Consider the following 15,797-nt stretch of genomic DNA (forward strand, 5'->3'; position numbering starts at 1 on the left):
TAATTGAGTGGCAGGAAAGGTGATGAATCAGAGAAAGATTTGACAGAATAGGATGTGCCCATGAAAAGAGAGAGGAAAGGGAAATGCAGAGGGAGAGAGAAAGGGGAGGCAGTTTTTACTGGGACAGTAATAGAGGGATGGGTTGTAGAGAGAGGACTCAGGTGAAGACTGAATGAGCCAGAGAATGAGAAAGAGCCAGGAGAGTCAAGCAGAATCCTGGAGTTAGTTTGAGGCAAAGCAGAACAATTCTGGGCCCGAGAGAGAAGCCAGATTGAATAAGTCAGCTGGGAGAGGAGTTTGAGTCAGAACAGCTGAGTTGAAGCAGCCAGCTTTGAGCTCAGAAAGAACTAGAAAGGGTGAGCTTATTAAGCAGTATATCTCAGAGACTGAAAACATTCTAGGCCTAGGTTAGATTATACAGAGGCTAGAAGCTTCCAGGTTTGCTGACCGAAGTGCTAAGCCTCCAAGAGTACAACTGAAAGAGGGGAATAAAAGTTCCTGTTAGAAACCGTGTGTAAGTGCTCTTAACCACTCAGCCACCCCTCCAGCCATTACATTCTTTACCTGATAGAGCTGTGCAAGAGCTGTGAAAGACTGGCTTTCCACATCCTGTGCTGGGATGGAGGGATCTGACAAGGATTTCTAGGCAGTTAATGGCTGCGGGAGGAGAAAGAGGCATTTCCTTCAGTCGTAGCCGCTGGGAAGTTTCCAACGCTCCCGTAATTCGCCTCTCACCTATGCTTCTGCAAACAACTCTCGCAAACTCATCGGATTAAACATTTTTTTTTTTTTAAGAAGCCCTGTTGGTGTGATGACTCAGTGAGTAAAGGCTCTTGATACCAAACCAAATGACCTGAGTTAAGCAAGCCCTAGGACCCAATTGGTAGACGGAGAACCAACTTCCAAAATCATCCATTGACCTTCCTGTGGATCAGAGTGGAAGGGAGCTAGCTGGAGAGAGAGGAAGGGGTTCAGAGGAGGTGGAGGATGACCAAAAAAAAAAAAAAAAAGTAATGGCAGGACGAGTACGATGAATACACTAGACACGTGTATGAAAAATGCTATCACACCATTATTATGTATAATTAATAATACCAGTAAAGCATTAAACGTTTTCAAATAGAAAAAAAGCCAGTCTCCAGTACGTGGGTGTGAACTCTGCTTTGGAAAGGGAGGGAAATAAAATTCGGACTTATTGCTTGAAACGACAACAAAAATGCCCGTAAGAGGAGGTTGTTCACTTTCTCTAAGGCTGCCTCGTACAGGAAAGGGGGCATCGCACATCACAAGGTGGATCAGAAGCCTTGCTCTGCAGCCTGAGACTCCTAGCAAGCTTAGGTCACTCTGTCTGACTGACTGGCCAAGCGGCTTCTGCTCTTCAAAACGCTTTGCTCCGGCTTGTCTTCGGTTCACCCTTCTCAGGAAGTGTCCACTGCCAGGAAGGCTCTTCTTACCCCCAGTTTCCTCACCTGCTTCTTTTATTCTCTTTGCTGTACCTTTCCAGGTTGAGGTGTCAGGGTCAGGGGCTCTGTCTCTGCCCTAAGGCCATCCTTGTATGTCTGATCCTTAAAAACATCCCTTGACTGACTGACTCCCGCAGATAAGCTGGCAAAGAACAACCCTGCTCTATGAAGTCAGTTTCTTCCTTCTTAGGGCAGCGCAGTTAACGACCTCAGGACCAGGAAATCATCCACCTCATTACATACCAGGGTATTATTCACGCAGTTTACACACCGTAAATAGTTCCCTTTAGATAGTGGCAACAACTAGTTGAAGATTTACACACTTCCCAGGGCCAATCTACTTTCGAAAAAGCCTGCGTATGGGAGTGTGAAACAACAGGTCACCTTTCTGCATCTGGAGTACACACGTGGTGATAAAGTCCCAATTTCTCTGAGTCTCAGACTGGTTAGGATCGGTGGTCCTTTCTTGAAAACCAACTTTTGCAGAGCAATGTTCTTAGAGCGAAGGTCGCGTGAGTGGTGCGGAAGAGCATCTGGGCACTGATGGCAGTCTCTAATAACACATCAGTTTAACAAGTTCGCCAAAACGCCAAACTTTTTCTCTGAACCTGGAGCTGTGCTGACTGAGGATTCCTATTTTTCCTTGAGCATTAGAGGACCTGGTGGTCCGTTCATGGGGGACGCCCCGTAAATCACAGTATGACTAGAGCTTGCCTCGCTGCCCTAGGGGATCCCGAGGTTTACCCAGGGACAAGAGAGCTGGAACCCGGTCTTAGAGAGGCTGGGCGAGGCGGGTGCAGGGCGGGCACGGCGCGAGGGGGCGGGGCGAGCCAGCCCGAGGCCCGGGGCGGGGCGGGGCCAGAGCGAGGCTCGATCCGGCCTAGGCCGCGCTCGGGGCTCCGCCTTGCCCGGGCTACGCAGGCGGTAGGGCTGCGGTAGGGGCCGGGCGGCACCATGGCGGCGGCAGCGCCTGCTGCGGCGGCTTCTCCCGAGGCGCCGGCCGTCACGGGCACGGCTGACCCGGCGACGGGAGAAGAAGACAGTCGTGAGGTCCGAGTGCTGCAGAGCCTGCGCGGCAGGATCTGTAAGCGGGGCCGGGGGCTGGGAGGCGCCGGGGCGGGGGCCGGGGGGAAGCTGGAGGGGACCCCGGGTCGCCGCGGCGGAGGGTGGACGGCGGGCAGGCGGGCGGGAGCACGCGCGCGCGGGGGTGGCGGCGCTTGGCGGCCGCCCGGGACTGGTGGGACTGGATGGGGGTGTGTTGGGGGAGGCGCCGCGTCGACCGGCCCGCGCGGGTCGGGGCTCCCTCTTCGGAGCGAGCGGGGCGGGGACCTGCACGCGAGAGCCGGGCTGTGAGGGGCGCTGCCTGGAGCGCGGCCTGGACGCGGGAGCCCCGGGCGCGGCCGGGGGCGCGCGGAGTTTCCGGCCTCCCTCCGACGCAGGCCTGCGGGCGGCCGCGGTCGACGGGAGCGGCCCGAGGTGGGAGCCCCGTGGTAATTACAAGGGAGGCGCGGCTGGAGGAGGGAGGCCGGCCGGGGCGGGGCGGGGCGGCGGGCTGAGGAGGGGGTGCGGGCGCCCTGGGGCTCCCCGGGGCTCCCGTGCCGGGGCGAGGTGGAGACGGACGCCGGGGGCTGCGGAAGCGGGCGGCGCGGCGTGGCGAGGCGAGCGGGGCGCCTGAGAGGCGCGGGCCGGACACCTGTGCCCGCCCCACCTTGCTGCGGCTGGGACTTGAATCGAGAGAGAAGGCGGCACGCCTGACAGACTTCGGGCAGGATGTAGTGGCTTCCTGTGAGCAGGTCTCAAAACCCAGTCATCTAGCCCGCACTTAACCCACTTAAGTCTTTCCCGTCCGTTTGCTACTTTTGCGAGAGCCGCGCTGATGAGTCGAGAAGCTTACTCAGTTTGATGGTCATTGCGGTCTTTAGTCTTTGACTCTCTGATACTAGTTTGACTCCCCTCATCGTATTTAGACGACCCACTTTTCACTGAGAGATAAATCAGTAAGTTTATCGTTACTTCTGTTGAAAAACTTTATTCAGATTATTTGTCCTCAGATTGGAGTCATGCTCCATGATGTCTCCTAAATAATCCCCGGCGGTGAGAGATTATTTCATATTTTGTATGGTGAAATATTAAAATCCCAGGAACAAACAAAATGTTACACGCTTTATTCTCTGATATGATTCTGGGACTCTTAATTAAGACATTGTAGGAGCCAGGAGCAGTGTCCCATGCCTGTAATCCCAGCACAGAGGCAGGCCTCTGAGTTCGAGGCCAGCCTGGTCCACAAAATGAGTCCAGGATACCCAAGGCTACACAAAGAAACTATGTCACGAAACAAAACAAAAAGACATTATACTTTTTAAAACTTGAAAAGTTACACCAGAGCAATGGATGTTTTGTGAGTTTTAAGTTACTTTCTTAGGGTGTAAACGTTTCATACTTTAGATTTTTGGGTTTTTGTTTTTGTTTTTGTTTTTATTTTTCGAGGCAGGGTTTCTCTGCGTAGCCTTGGCTATCCTGGACTCACTTTGTAGGCCAGGCTGGCCTCAAACTCACAGCGATCCACCTGCCTCTGCCTCCCAAGTGCTGGGATTAAAGGCGTGTGCCACTACCGCCTGGCATAATTTACATTTCTTACACTTACTATTTGCATGCATATAATGTTTGGAAGAAGCCATGAACTAGAATCTCACCCGCCCCCCCCCCCAATGATTTGGTTTTCCAAATTTGTACTACTTTGTGTTTTTCTGTGAATTGATGCTCGATACTGTCTGTTGAAGTCTCACTAATCTATAAAAGCAGATTGTGTTGTGGGATGAAATGTGTGTGCCTTGTTGGAGCTGAGATTTAGGGTTGGACTGTTTCTAGGACTTAGTTCCCTTCTCCTTTGACCTGATCCATAGCCACGTTTCTGCAAACAGTTTGGTAAAAATACCACTCTAAGTGAAGTTTGGGTCTGCAAGTTAAAAAATACAACCTGGTTTCTGTGGTTTAGACAGTCTCATTGCCAGAAATTGACCATTAAGTTCCTAGGAATGGTATTTTTAGTTTAAGCATGGCTAAAGTATTATACTTGCCTTCGTCCTAGACAGTTTCTCTGTTTTTTAATTGCTCAGCTTATAGCTTGGGTCACTGGTGTGATTGTTTCACAGAGAAACGTTTAAATCAAGAATACTCCTCCTGTTTCACTGCCCTCTTTTTTTTTTTTTTTTGCTGGTGTAACCTAGGGTTGGTTGAGCTCACGACCTTAGCAAAGAGACGCTTGCTCTCAGTTTCCTGAAACTGACACAGGTGGGTTTTGCAAGGTGAGGGCTGAAAAATGGCAGGAACATTTGCAGTGCTGACATCACAGAAAGGAGACAGATGCTGGTGGTGTGACAATGAAGATACTAAGCAGGTTGGGGATGCTGAAGTCCCTGTGTCACCATTTCTTTTCTCCACCCCCAAGAAACCCCGGGGAGACCTGATAGTTGCCCTTTGGCCTGGAGATGTGCTCTCAGATTCAAACCTGCTCTTCGGGGGCCTCTGATCTGCAGAGATCCAGACAGCTGAACAGTCCCCCCTGAGAGGGTGGGGATGGCTGAACATTCTAGAGACAGATAGTGGTCCGCACCCTCCTTCTGGTGCCTCATTCCTGATTTGTTTATGTCCCATAGATTTCACAAGGTATATATAGTATCAAGTTGATAGATCAAAAAACTGTAGGTGGGGAAGTGGCTCTCTTGGTAAAGTGCCTGCTGTGCAAGCAAGCATGAGGCCCTGCGTCAAGTCACCAGGAGGCTTGTAAGAAGGCATGGATGGGTGGGTGGAGGAGGAGGGCTTGCAGCACATTCCTTTAACCCCCAGCTCTGGGGAGTGTTGACAGGCAGATCCCTGAAACTCATTGACTGGGCCAGCCTGGCTGAGTAGAGCTTCTGGTTCATTGAGAAACCTTGTCTCGAATAACAAAGGTGGAGAGAGTGATCCAGACACTGGATATTGGTGTCAAGGCAGCCACGTACATGGGCACAGGCATGCACATGTGCCCACAAGCCACACTAACAAGTACATACACGCACGTGTACACGCACACATACACACACACACTTATGCATGCACAGAAACCATTTTATAGCTGCTTCCACACAGTCAGTTTAAGGAAATCTATTATTGCGGATAGTATTTTGGGTTATAGACTGATTAATGTCCAGCTCCTCGGGCCATTTTAGTGTCTTAAAAATCCTGAACGTGGCCGGGCGTGGTGGCGCACGCCTTTAATCCCAGCACTCGGGAGGCAGAGATAGGCGGCTCGCTGTGAGTTCGAGGCCAGCCTGGACTACAAAGCGAGTCTAGGACAGCCAAGACTACACAGAGAAACCCTGTCTTGAAAAACCAAAAAAAAAAAAAAAAAAAAAAAAAATCCTGAACGTTTTGAATGGTCAGCTTCCTTAACTATATCCAGGAGGCAAAGTGGTTAGATATCTTAAACAAAGTTAGGAGTACTTTTGGTCTGAACTACTTTGATTTAAGTAGCATACCTACAGCTAGTTTGTATGCACCCCTCTCCCATTACACCCCTATTATCAAGTGAAAGAAAGGTTTTAGAGTTTCTCTTTAATATATCAAGATTGATAAGACTTTTGTTGTTGTTTTTTTTTTTTTTTACCACATTTTATTCAGTTTGCCCTTGTCTAACTATGTCAATTGTAAAAGTTCTGAAAGGCTCCATTCTACTTTATGCATAGGCTTTTTCACTCATGGGCACCAGGTTTATAAAGGTACCAACTGTGAACACTTGTGTGAAGTGTTTGATATATTGTATAGTGAGGTCTGTGAGACAGGGATGCGACTCAAGGGCTCACTTAGTTAGAATTTTGGTATTTTCAGACAGGTGTGACTTAGGGCTGTTTGACAAAGGAGAAGTTAAGTGCTTAGGTTTAGGGGCCTGGCGTAATTAGTCAACTGTGATTGAATATACACTTAAGCCCCAGCTTTAGTTCATTCAGTTGTGTTCCTCTATAGTCTCATGTGTGAACTGTGAATAATAAAATAAAAATATATGTCTCACAGGATTGCTGATGATACCCTCACCCCTCACAAAAAAAAAAAAAAAAAAAAAGCTGGGTCAGCCATGGGCCATCTCTTAGGAAGGAGTGAAGTTGGAGATAAAGCCTTATCGGATGCTCTTGTCCAGCGTGCACTAGCATTTCCTGGTGTACGAAGCCGATTGAAAGCAGAAAGCCTGAGTTCTGCTTTATACTTTGTTAGGTAATATTCCTGTGACTCTAGGTAGCTCATTTACCCTTGAGCTTATCGTGGCTTTTATCTTTCTCATCTTGAGAGTGGGCTACTGCTTCATCACCAGCCATTTTGCTCACGTTGTTTTCTCTGCCTGAGTTTGTGCCCCTCCCCTCCCCATATTTATGTCAGAGAACTGCACATCCCTCAGAAGCATGCTCCACGTGATCTATCTAAGTCTTCTTTGAGCCAAACTCACCCTTATTTCTAGCTGTCCAGCTTTGATGCTAAAAAATAAATAAGTAAATCATAATTTATAGCCTTTAATCCCAGCACTCAGGAAGCAGAAGCAGGCGGATTGCTGTGAGTTTGAGGCCAGCCTGGTCTACAAAGTGAGTCTAGGACAGCCAAGGCTACACAGTAAATGCTGTCTTGAAAAAAAAAAATCATAATTCATGACCATTTTGTGTATGTCCCCTGTTATACTGTAAAGGTCTACTTTAAAATTCACTCTGGTTTTTAATATTTTTTAAAACAGTCTCACTTGAACCGGGCAGGCCTTTAGAAAACACCCTTTCTCTCTCTTAGATCTGTCCAGAGGATAGCCTCAGAGAACTGCATATCTGGGTTTGAAAGAATTTCCATGGTGCTGAACAGGCTAGCAGTGTCAGCTATATTAAAGGAAAACTTCATGAATCTCTCAGGAAGTTCTTTTTTGTTTTTATTTGAAAACTGGAATGTCCACTAACCTTAGGTTTGAACTGAGGGCAAAATTGCCTCCTTAGGAAAAGGATTAAACTTTTATAAATGCTGGCTTATTAATTAAAGTATTCATTGTTATATGACTATATTCATGAGTTTTGTTACTAATTGGTCCTGGAGCTTGGAAAAGAAAATCTTAAATTCATACTTTACCCAGAAGTGTTTTTATTTGGCCTTGCAGATTTAATGTTTTGGTAATAAGATGTAAATAAAGATATTTTATTGACTACCCAAGAGTTGAGAGGAAGAGATTTAAAAGGGATTATTCATGCCAACAATTCATTATTATCAGATTTTTGAAATGAGATGATGAGTACTTAATAGAGGGCTTTAAAAGGGCTTACTCATGCTAATAATTCATTATTGTCAGAAATTTGAGATGAGCTGATGAGTTATTTAGGACGGAAGAAGAATCCATCTTTGAGATGGACAGAAACTGAGGAGAAAGGGATCTTTGTAAAAGTTCACAGAGCATTCAGCTAATCATTTGCTCTGTGGAAGACAGGAGTAAACCTCAGTGAGTTCATAGAGAACTCTTTGAATAGTCCTGAGTTAGTGTTTAAGTAATGTAGCTGGAATAAAACCATCATTTTATCCTGTAGTTACAGACCCTAAACCTATTTCCTTCTTAATGTGCTTTATGAAATTATTTGATAATATCAGATTATGTGTTTTCCCTGATAAATTTCTATGCTTTTAAGAACTGGTAACAAAGTTTTGTTGCATAGTCATGCATTATTGCTAAATTAAGAAACATTTTATGTATTAAATTTTTATGACATCTAGTTATGTGTATTTTAATCACCAAAAATCTTTAGCTAACTTGGCTTTATTGTGTGTGTGTGTGTACAGATATATATGCATGTGTATATATGTGCGTGTGGACACCCGAAGACTATCTTATACATTGTCTTCAGGAACACTCTCCACTGCTCATGGCCTGGAGCCCATAAAGTAGTCTAGACTGGCCAGTCAGCAGACTCCCTGGATCCCTGTCTGTATCATTTTAGAGTTGATGACACACTAGACCACCCACACCCAGCATTTTTTGCCTGAGTTCTCGGGATTAAACTCAGGTCCTCATGTTTGAGGCAAGCACTTTACTGATTTCTCCCCCTAGTCCCCAAAATGGCACCTTATAAGGTTATATCAAATATGAGCTGGCACAGGCCATTAATCCTAGCACTTGTGGGGGGAGGCAGACAGATCTTTGAGCTTGAGGCCAGCCTGATTTACAAGCCAGTTCCAGGACAACCAAGGTTACACAGAGAAACCCTGTCTCAAAATAAACAAAGAAAGAAAAACAAACAAACAAGAACAGTGAGCTATAATTGAAAAATGTATGACTATGAGTGTGTTTCTAATAGTGTTATTAGTGATAGACTATCTTGGCAGATTGAGGAGCCCCCTACTTTCTTACTTCAAAAACGAGAGTTTGGATGTGTCTTTAAACACGCCTTCTAGCTCTTTCATAGTTGCTTTAGAAAGTATACCATTTATTTAAGATAATACATCAGAGACCTTTGCTTTAACACTTGAATTTGTCTAATATACCTGTTTTGCATTTAGCCCAGTACTTTCAAGAAATTTGCCTAAGATTTATTAGGGTTGTTTGAATCCTAAACATTTTTTCCTATGGTCAGCAATTAATTCAGTAGTAATGTGTAATACATATTTGAGTATCTGTTAGGGCACACCAGTCCCTTGCTCTGTAAAGTAGGTCTAAGCTGTGAGTGGGATGAGAAAGTCTTTATTCAATGTTATATTCCAGAATTTATACTAAGCAGTAGCTTTCATTCATTCTCTGCTTAGAGGATTATAAAGCTTTAGAAGTTGAAGAAAAAGGAAACTTTTGTCTCTTCTGTTCTTGTGTACATGAAGACTGATGTTCAGGGACCCAAGTGTCACACATTAATGACTTGTTTGACACTAGTGCATTCTTGGAGTTGTTTCTAAAGTGCTATTGATTTATTACTATGAATGCTCAAGATACACTACATTTAAGATATGAAGACTGCTTTACCTCTCTGATGGTTTTCAGAGGGGTAGAATTTCGTTGAGTTTTGTCCACGTGCTCATCTGCTCCTGATGAGAACTAGCAGTGCAGCCCAGGGTGTGAGCTCCGTGGAGACTAACATGGATGTTGACTCACTTGTACCAGACTTTATCTTAATTCTTTGCAGTCCATCAGTATCGCTTATGTATTTAAAACGTTCTGACACCCAGACCCTTAAACTCATCATTTGGATGGTCTACCAGTTTAGTTTGTATGCTTTTAGAGATTATTTAAGCATTTGCAAACAATTGTTTGTATAAAGTAGCTTTTCCACTACAGAGAAACAGAAGCGACATAGGTGGTGGTCTGCATCTTTCTTTTTTAGTACAAGTTGAAGATCTTTCATATCCTTATTTACAAATAATATATTCATACTAAGCATAATCTCATCATCTGGATTATTGCATTTTATTGAACCAGCCACCTATTGATTGACACTTCAGTCATCTCTTTGCAATAACAAATGTTGCTACAGTAAATAACCTTGCTTATCTTGAATTTTCTTTTCAAGACATGGTTTCTCTTGTAGCCTTGGCTGTCCTGGACTCACTTTGTAGACCAGGCTGGGCTGGAACTCACAGAGATCTGCCTGCCTCTGCCTCCCAAGTGCTGGGAGTACAGATGCGTGCCACCACACCCTGCTTCAGAGTCTTCTTTGCACTCTACCATCAAGCCAAGCTGCATGCTATACATTCATTCGATCATTCATTCATTCACTTACTTATTTTAGTTTTTTGAGACAGGTTTTCTCTATGTAGCCCTGGCTGTCCTGGAATGAGAAGGCCAGGCTGACCTTCACTTTGTGATGATACTCTTGACTTCTGCAGCCACTGGATGTGCTGGGTTACAGGGGTGCACCATCACCGCTGGGCTTCATACCGCCTCCAAATTAAAGAGGCCAGTAGAAAAATATATGCAAAGGCATTCCATAGAAGAAGATAAATTATCTAGTAAATATAGGAAAATGCTGGTGAAACTGAACAGAAATGAATCAGAGAAATGAAAGTGTGACTATATCACCACTGACAAAGAAATGGAAATCTTGTATTTTTCACTATTTATTGAGTGCTTAGGGAAACAGATACTTTTTGTATTTTATACTCATTTAAAATTTATAAAACCATGTTAGAGTGTTTGATAGAATCTATTAAAATTTAGGTGTATTTTTCTTATGTGTTTTCACTTCTGCCTTATCATCCTAAAGGCACAAAGATGTTTTGTGTTGACCTTGTTTGTTAAAGAAAAAAAAAAGATACAACTGAAGTGCTTATTTAACAGGAAAGTGGCTAAATGGTTTGTTCATACATATATCCTATAGCAGTGAAACAGTATGAAATACGTCTATGTTGGAATGACCTCAACATATATTATTGGGTGAAAAGAGGCAAATTGTTATAATAATATGTGTATTTATTATCTATCATCCATTCATCTGTCCATCCATCCATCTCTCCAGTTTGTTTTCGTGATGCCTGAGGATCAAACCTGGGACACCACAAATGCTAATTACGTTTTCTGTCACTGGGCTACAATCCAATGGGGCTCTTTTCCTACAAATTAATATGTAAATTTTATTTTAAAATGTCTGAAAAGCTGCATAATATTGATTTTTCAATGATGAGCAACAGGAATTAGTCTTGTAATGACTTGGTTTTTAGTAGGGAGTGTAAGTATGTATTGGAGATATTATAAAAAATGTCTGCTTGTTCAAATAAATTTGATGGTATTAATCACTGAGATTCAATTTAACTTTCGATTAAGTAGTGTATGCAAAATCAGATTTAGTAACATTGTAAGTACACATGGAAATGAACATCAACTTTGCTGTTATCTATTTCTACTTATTAGTATGTGTATAAAAGTATGTAATTATGTGGGGAAGGTGTGTGTGTGTGTGTGTGTGTGTGTGTGTGTGTGTGTGTGTGTGTGTGTGTGTAGAGGACAACTTGTAGGAGTTGGTTCTCTTCCTCCACTATGTGCCTTCTGCAGACTGACTCAGGTTGCGAGGATTAGCAGCAAGTGCCTTTATCTGCTGGATTATCTCACCGGCCCTCCTTTTATGTGTTTTGGGCAATTTTAAAGATTTCTATTTAATCTTGTATATGTGAGTTGCAGGTACCTGTAGGGTCCAGAGGACTTAGCGGTGGTTGTTAGCGGTGGCTACTGGGAACTGAACTCTGGTCTTCTTTAAGAGAAAAATGTGCCCGCCTATAATTTTATTTTGAGGTCAAAGAAAGTGAAGCTTAGAAAAATACAGTGGACTCCTGTATACTTTGCTTGTTTGATCAGTTGCTTATGCTAAGAATGTTTACTTTTCAAAAACTTAATACTTTCAGATGAATGTTATAGGATGGTCTTGAGTAATTTTGAACCTGTTTATTTGGACGGTCTTACTTATATAAACCTTCCTTAGTACATATGGGGAAGTAAAGCAGTGTTTATTTAATATTTACTGGTTTCCAGGTATTGGGCTAGGATAGTTTCCCTATTATTTAATTTGCTTCATTTTATGAGAGGATTGTTGTTCTTTAAGGAAGGAGCAACAGAGGGGCTCTGTAGCAGTGTGGGAGCACCAGTTTCTGCAGACTCCTTGTCAAGGCTCACGCCTTTCCCTGTCAGGCTGCTGTTTAGTAGTGTATTGCGATGAATTCATTTCTGTTGTAAGGAAATGGAGATTACCTCTAAATTAGCAATGGTCTAATGAAGTGGAGAGTCAGTAAAGTTGCCAAATGCGGTAAGAGAGAATTTGGGGATTTGTAAAAATATTCTTTTGTATTCCTCTCAGCTGTGTGTTTTTTTCTGCTCTACCTCTTCCTCTTTTCTTTCGTTCTTTTTCTTCCTTCCTTCCTTCCTTCCTTTCTTTATTTTTTTCTTTCTACTTCCTTGTTGTTTTTGACATGAAATCTCATTTCTGGCTAGCCTCAAACTCTCAGACTAGTGAAAGAGTGCTTGAATTGCAGGAATGTGCTATCACACGACTGGTTTCTCTGCTGTTAAATGCAGTTTCTTGCTTTTGAGTGGTTCTCCTAATAAATACACATCTTTTATACACATATGGGGTATGTGTATCTTCTTTGTTATCAAGTGCTTTCTTTTTCTTACTGTTGAAAAGTAGCTTACTAGAATTCCATTACCAAAGATAACAGTCACATCCCATGGAAGGCCTGTCTGTGTGACCCCAGGCTCCACCAGCATCTGTCTTTTAGCCTTTTGCTTGCCGTTCCAGACTCTCTAGATTGCCTTATGAGCCTTGCTAAGCATCATGTAGCTGTAGGGACCAATAGCCTAGCTCAGCAGAGATTACGCCATAATCTGTGTTTGCTTTCTCACCTTGCAAAGGGGCCTGTAGGGACCTTAGAAGCCAGCACACGTTCAAAACTGACACCAGAAGTGGGCAAGGCAAACCACAGGAAGATCCTTTCCTGCACTTGGTAACAGACTTCTATACCCCATGGACACTTCCTGGCAATGCTTTGTGAAACTCGCCTTTTCATGTACAGTAGTTTCCTAACTTCTTGTTCTAGACTAAGTTTCAGTCAGACCACAGTAGATAACTGCAATAGTTTTTATGCATTATTTTTGAGCAGGACCTAGTGGCTTGGATAAGGGAATTGCATGTAGATGTTAATTTTTAAGCACCTCTAGCCAAGCAAGAACACCAATAGTTACGACATTGTGCCAAGAGCTTTACCACAGTTAATGTTCACAACAGCCCTAAGTAGTACCTCTTTTTATACAGGAAGTTGAAACTAAGGATATAACAAATTCTAAAGTACAAAGCTTATATTGAAAGCTTATATATATAAGGCAGAAATCAGATGTCTGCCTTAAAATGCATTCATTTAACTTGCTGTATTGTTAATATCACTTGGGGTTTTAGAATTGCCCTGTTGCAGAATTTGAAATTAAAATTAGAGGAAAAATTCAAAGACTGTTATATATTACCATATCAAGGTTAGGATTGTCTGGTGTATGATTAGGTAGCATTTAATCTTTCCTAAGCTTATCAAGCTTCCCTGAGTCTGGCGTTCTCCCCACCCTCCAGCTCTGTAGCCTTGAACTGAGAGGTTTACCTGCCTCTGCCTCCCGAGTGCTAGGATTAAAGGCGTGTGCCACCACTGCCCAGCTTTTAAAATTTTTTAAGTTTTTATTAAGTTTATCTTGTGTGTGTGTGTGTGTGTGTGTGTGTGTGTGTGTGTGTGTTTTACCTGTGTGTATGTATATGTACTACATGTGTACATCATACCCTCAGGAGTGCCAGATTCCCTAGAAAGGGAGTTAGGGATGATTGTGAGTCATCATGTGGGTGTTAGGAACCAAACTTAGGCTCTCTGCAAGAGCAGCAAGTGCTGTTAGCTGCTGAGCCATCTCTCCAGCTCCCATAGTGTATTTTTAAGTATGTTTGACCCGTTCTCTCTTTATTTTTGTTGTTGTTGTTGTACAGGTCTGCTGTCATTATCTTGTCTGTAAAAGCTAAAGTCCTCTCCTTAGGTTGCCGGTTCTTTTATGAAGACATCATATCCTGTGTCACTTGGGCCAGTTTATACCTGGTTCTCTGAGTTCTCTGTTGTGTATCTTCCATTTCTTCTTTCCTTTTCATTACCTCGGTCAAGACACTTGTCAGAGTAATTTTGTGAAGTAGACACATGACAACTTTTATTAACGCTAGTTATCTGCTAAGTTAAAACTCTGTAGTTTTCTATTTTAGGTTCTGGCTTAGACTCCATCCTGTATCCTTCTGGTTTCCCCTTTCATCCACCTTCCTTAGTTAGTTTATATTATTATATAAATATAATAGTTTGTATTATTCATTGCTGCCCTGAAGATGTTACTCTTGTTCCCACTTCCAGATTTGTCCTTCTGTTGGAACATTGTTCTTCCAGTATTAATTTCTATATTTTGGGGGGAAAAAGTCACTTGGAAGATCTATTGTGAAAATTAAGTAAAATAACATGACATTCTTTAAAATTTTGCTATGTGTAGCATATATTTATTAAACAAATGGTAGCTTTTTGTTATGACTTGGTTTGGCTTTTCCCTCTCCAAATCGTCTTTTTCTTAGTATTATTTTGTCCAAGACCCAGACCTTCTATGATTTCCTTTGAGGGTTAATCCCGTTAGGGCCTGTGTTAGCGCCTATTCTTCCTTGTATTAAAGGTATGCTTTGAAGTAGGGCTGGGTCTACCAGATCTCTTTCAGACAGGGATAGAGTCTCAGAACTACTATTTTAGAAAGACTTAAGAAGAGAGTGGAAAGACCATCATCTTGCCAGCTTTTCACTGTGGTTTATTCATTGATGCTGTTGCTGCTGCTGCTGATTTACTTTATAAAAAGAAACAATATTGCTTACCTCATAGGGTTGTTGTAAGAATCAAATGAGATATTTGAGTAAATTATTTGCTGTAGGACATCCAAATATATAAGAGATAGCTTATTCCAGTAGTGTGTTCTCTTAGGACATGCATAAACACACAACAAAACCTACTGGTAGAAATATATATCTACAGAATCTCTCTCAAACATGTACTTAAACACATACACATATACAGGTACATAAAAACACACACCAGAGTCTCTGCTGAGCAGCTTGATGTTTAATATCCTAGTACTAGATAACAGTTTATAGGATCTCCTAGGAAGGTGGCTAGTTGGTAAAATGTTTGCTGCAAAATTATGAGAATCTAAATTTGATCCCTATAACTCACATAAAACAAACAAACAATAACAAAACCCCAAACAGGTGTGGTGATATATGCTTGTAATTCCAGTTTGAGGGAGATGGAACAGGAGGATTCCTGGGGCTCATGGGCTAGCCAGGTCTAGGCAAACTTGTTAGCGACAGGTTCAGTTAGAGGCTCTGTTCTCTAAAACATTACATGGTAGGGTCTAGATAAAAACAAGCCTCCCTGCCCACATGAAGTTACTCTACAGTCTACACGGAGGACAAGGATCGAAACACACAAACTGGAGCCAGAGAGGCAGCTCAGCAGTTAAGAGCACACACTACTTTTGCAGAGGACCTGAGTTTGGTTCCTAGCACTCACGTTGGGTGGCTTTCAACAGCCTATAGCTCCCCCCAGGGGGGTGGGGATTTATCTGATGCCCTGATATGGCTTCTGTGGGCTCTGTACTTAGGTACATGCGCATGCACACGCATACACACACGCATACTATTTAAAAATTAAAATTATTAAAATTTAAGGCCAGCCAAGGCTACATAGTAAGACTATGTCTCAAAAATAAAATAAAATTACTTGTCAATTCTCCTTTGATATCATTTGATCTGTGTCAACACTTTA

At 43.0% G+C, this 15,797-nt stretch overlaps 1 protein-coding gene across 3 annotated transcripts in view; it reads left to right on the forward strand.

Annotated features, from left to right (window-relative positions):
* The first annotated feature begins 2,309 nt into the window (after positions 1-2,309).
* RASA2 (RAS p21 protein activator 2) overlaps positions 2,310-15,797 on the forward strand; it is a 97,225-nt gene continuing 83,737 nt past the window's right edge. The window contains exon 1 of one of the 3 annotated variants that reach the window (XM_084753427.1): positions 2,310-2,547. In XM_084753427.1, the coding sequence (XP_084609553.1) occupies positions 2,418-2,547 (130 nt within the window). In that variant the 5' untranslated portion in view covers positions 2,310-2,417. Of the gene's footprint in view, positions 2,548-2,783; positions 2,954-15,797 lie in introns of those variants that run through there. The other 2 variants (XM_084753428.1, XM_084753429.1) reach the window with 2 other exon arrangements.

The sequence above is a fragment of the Acomys minous genome (genome assembly GCF_964271855.1).
Source record: "Acomys minous genome assembly, chromosome: 13".
Classification (NCBI taxonomy): Eukaryota; Metazoa; Chordata; class Mammalia; order Rodentia; family Muridae; genus Acomys; species Acomys minous.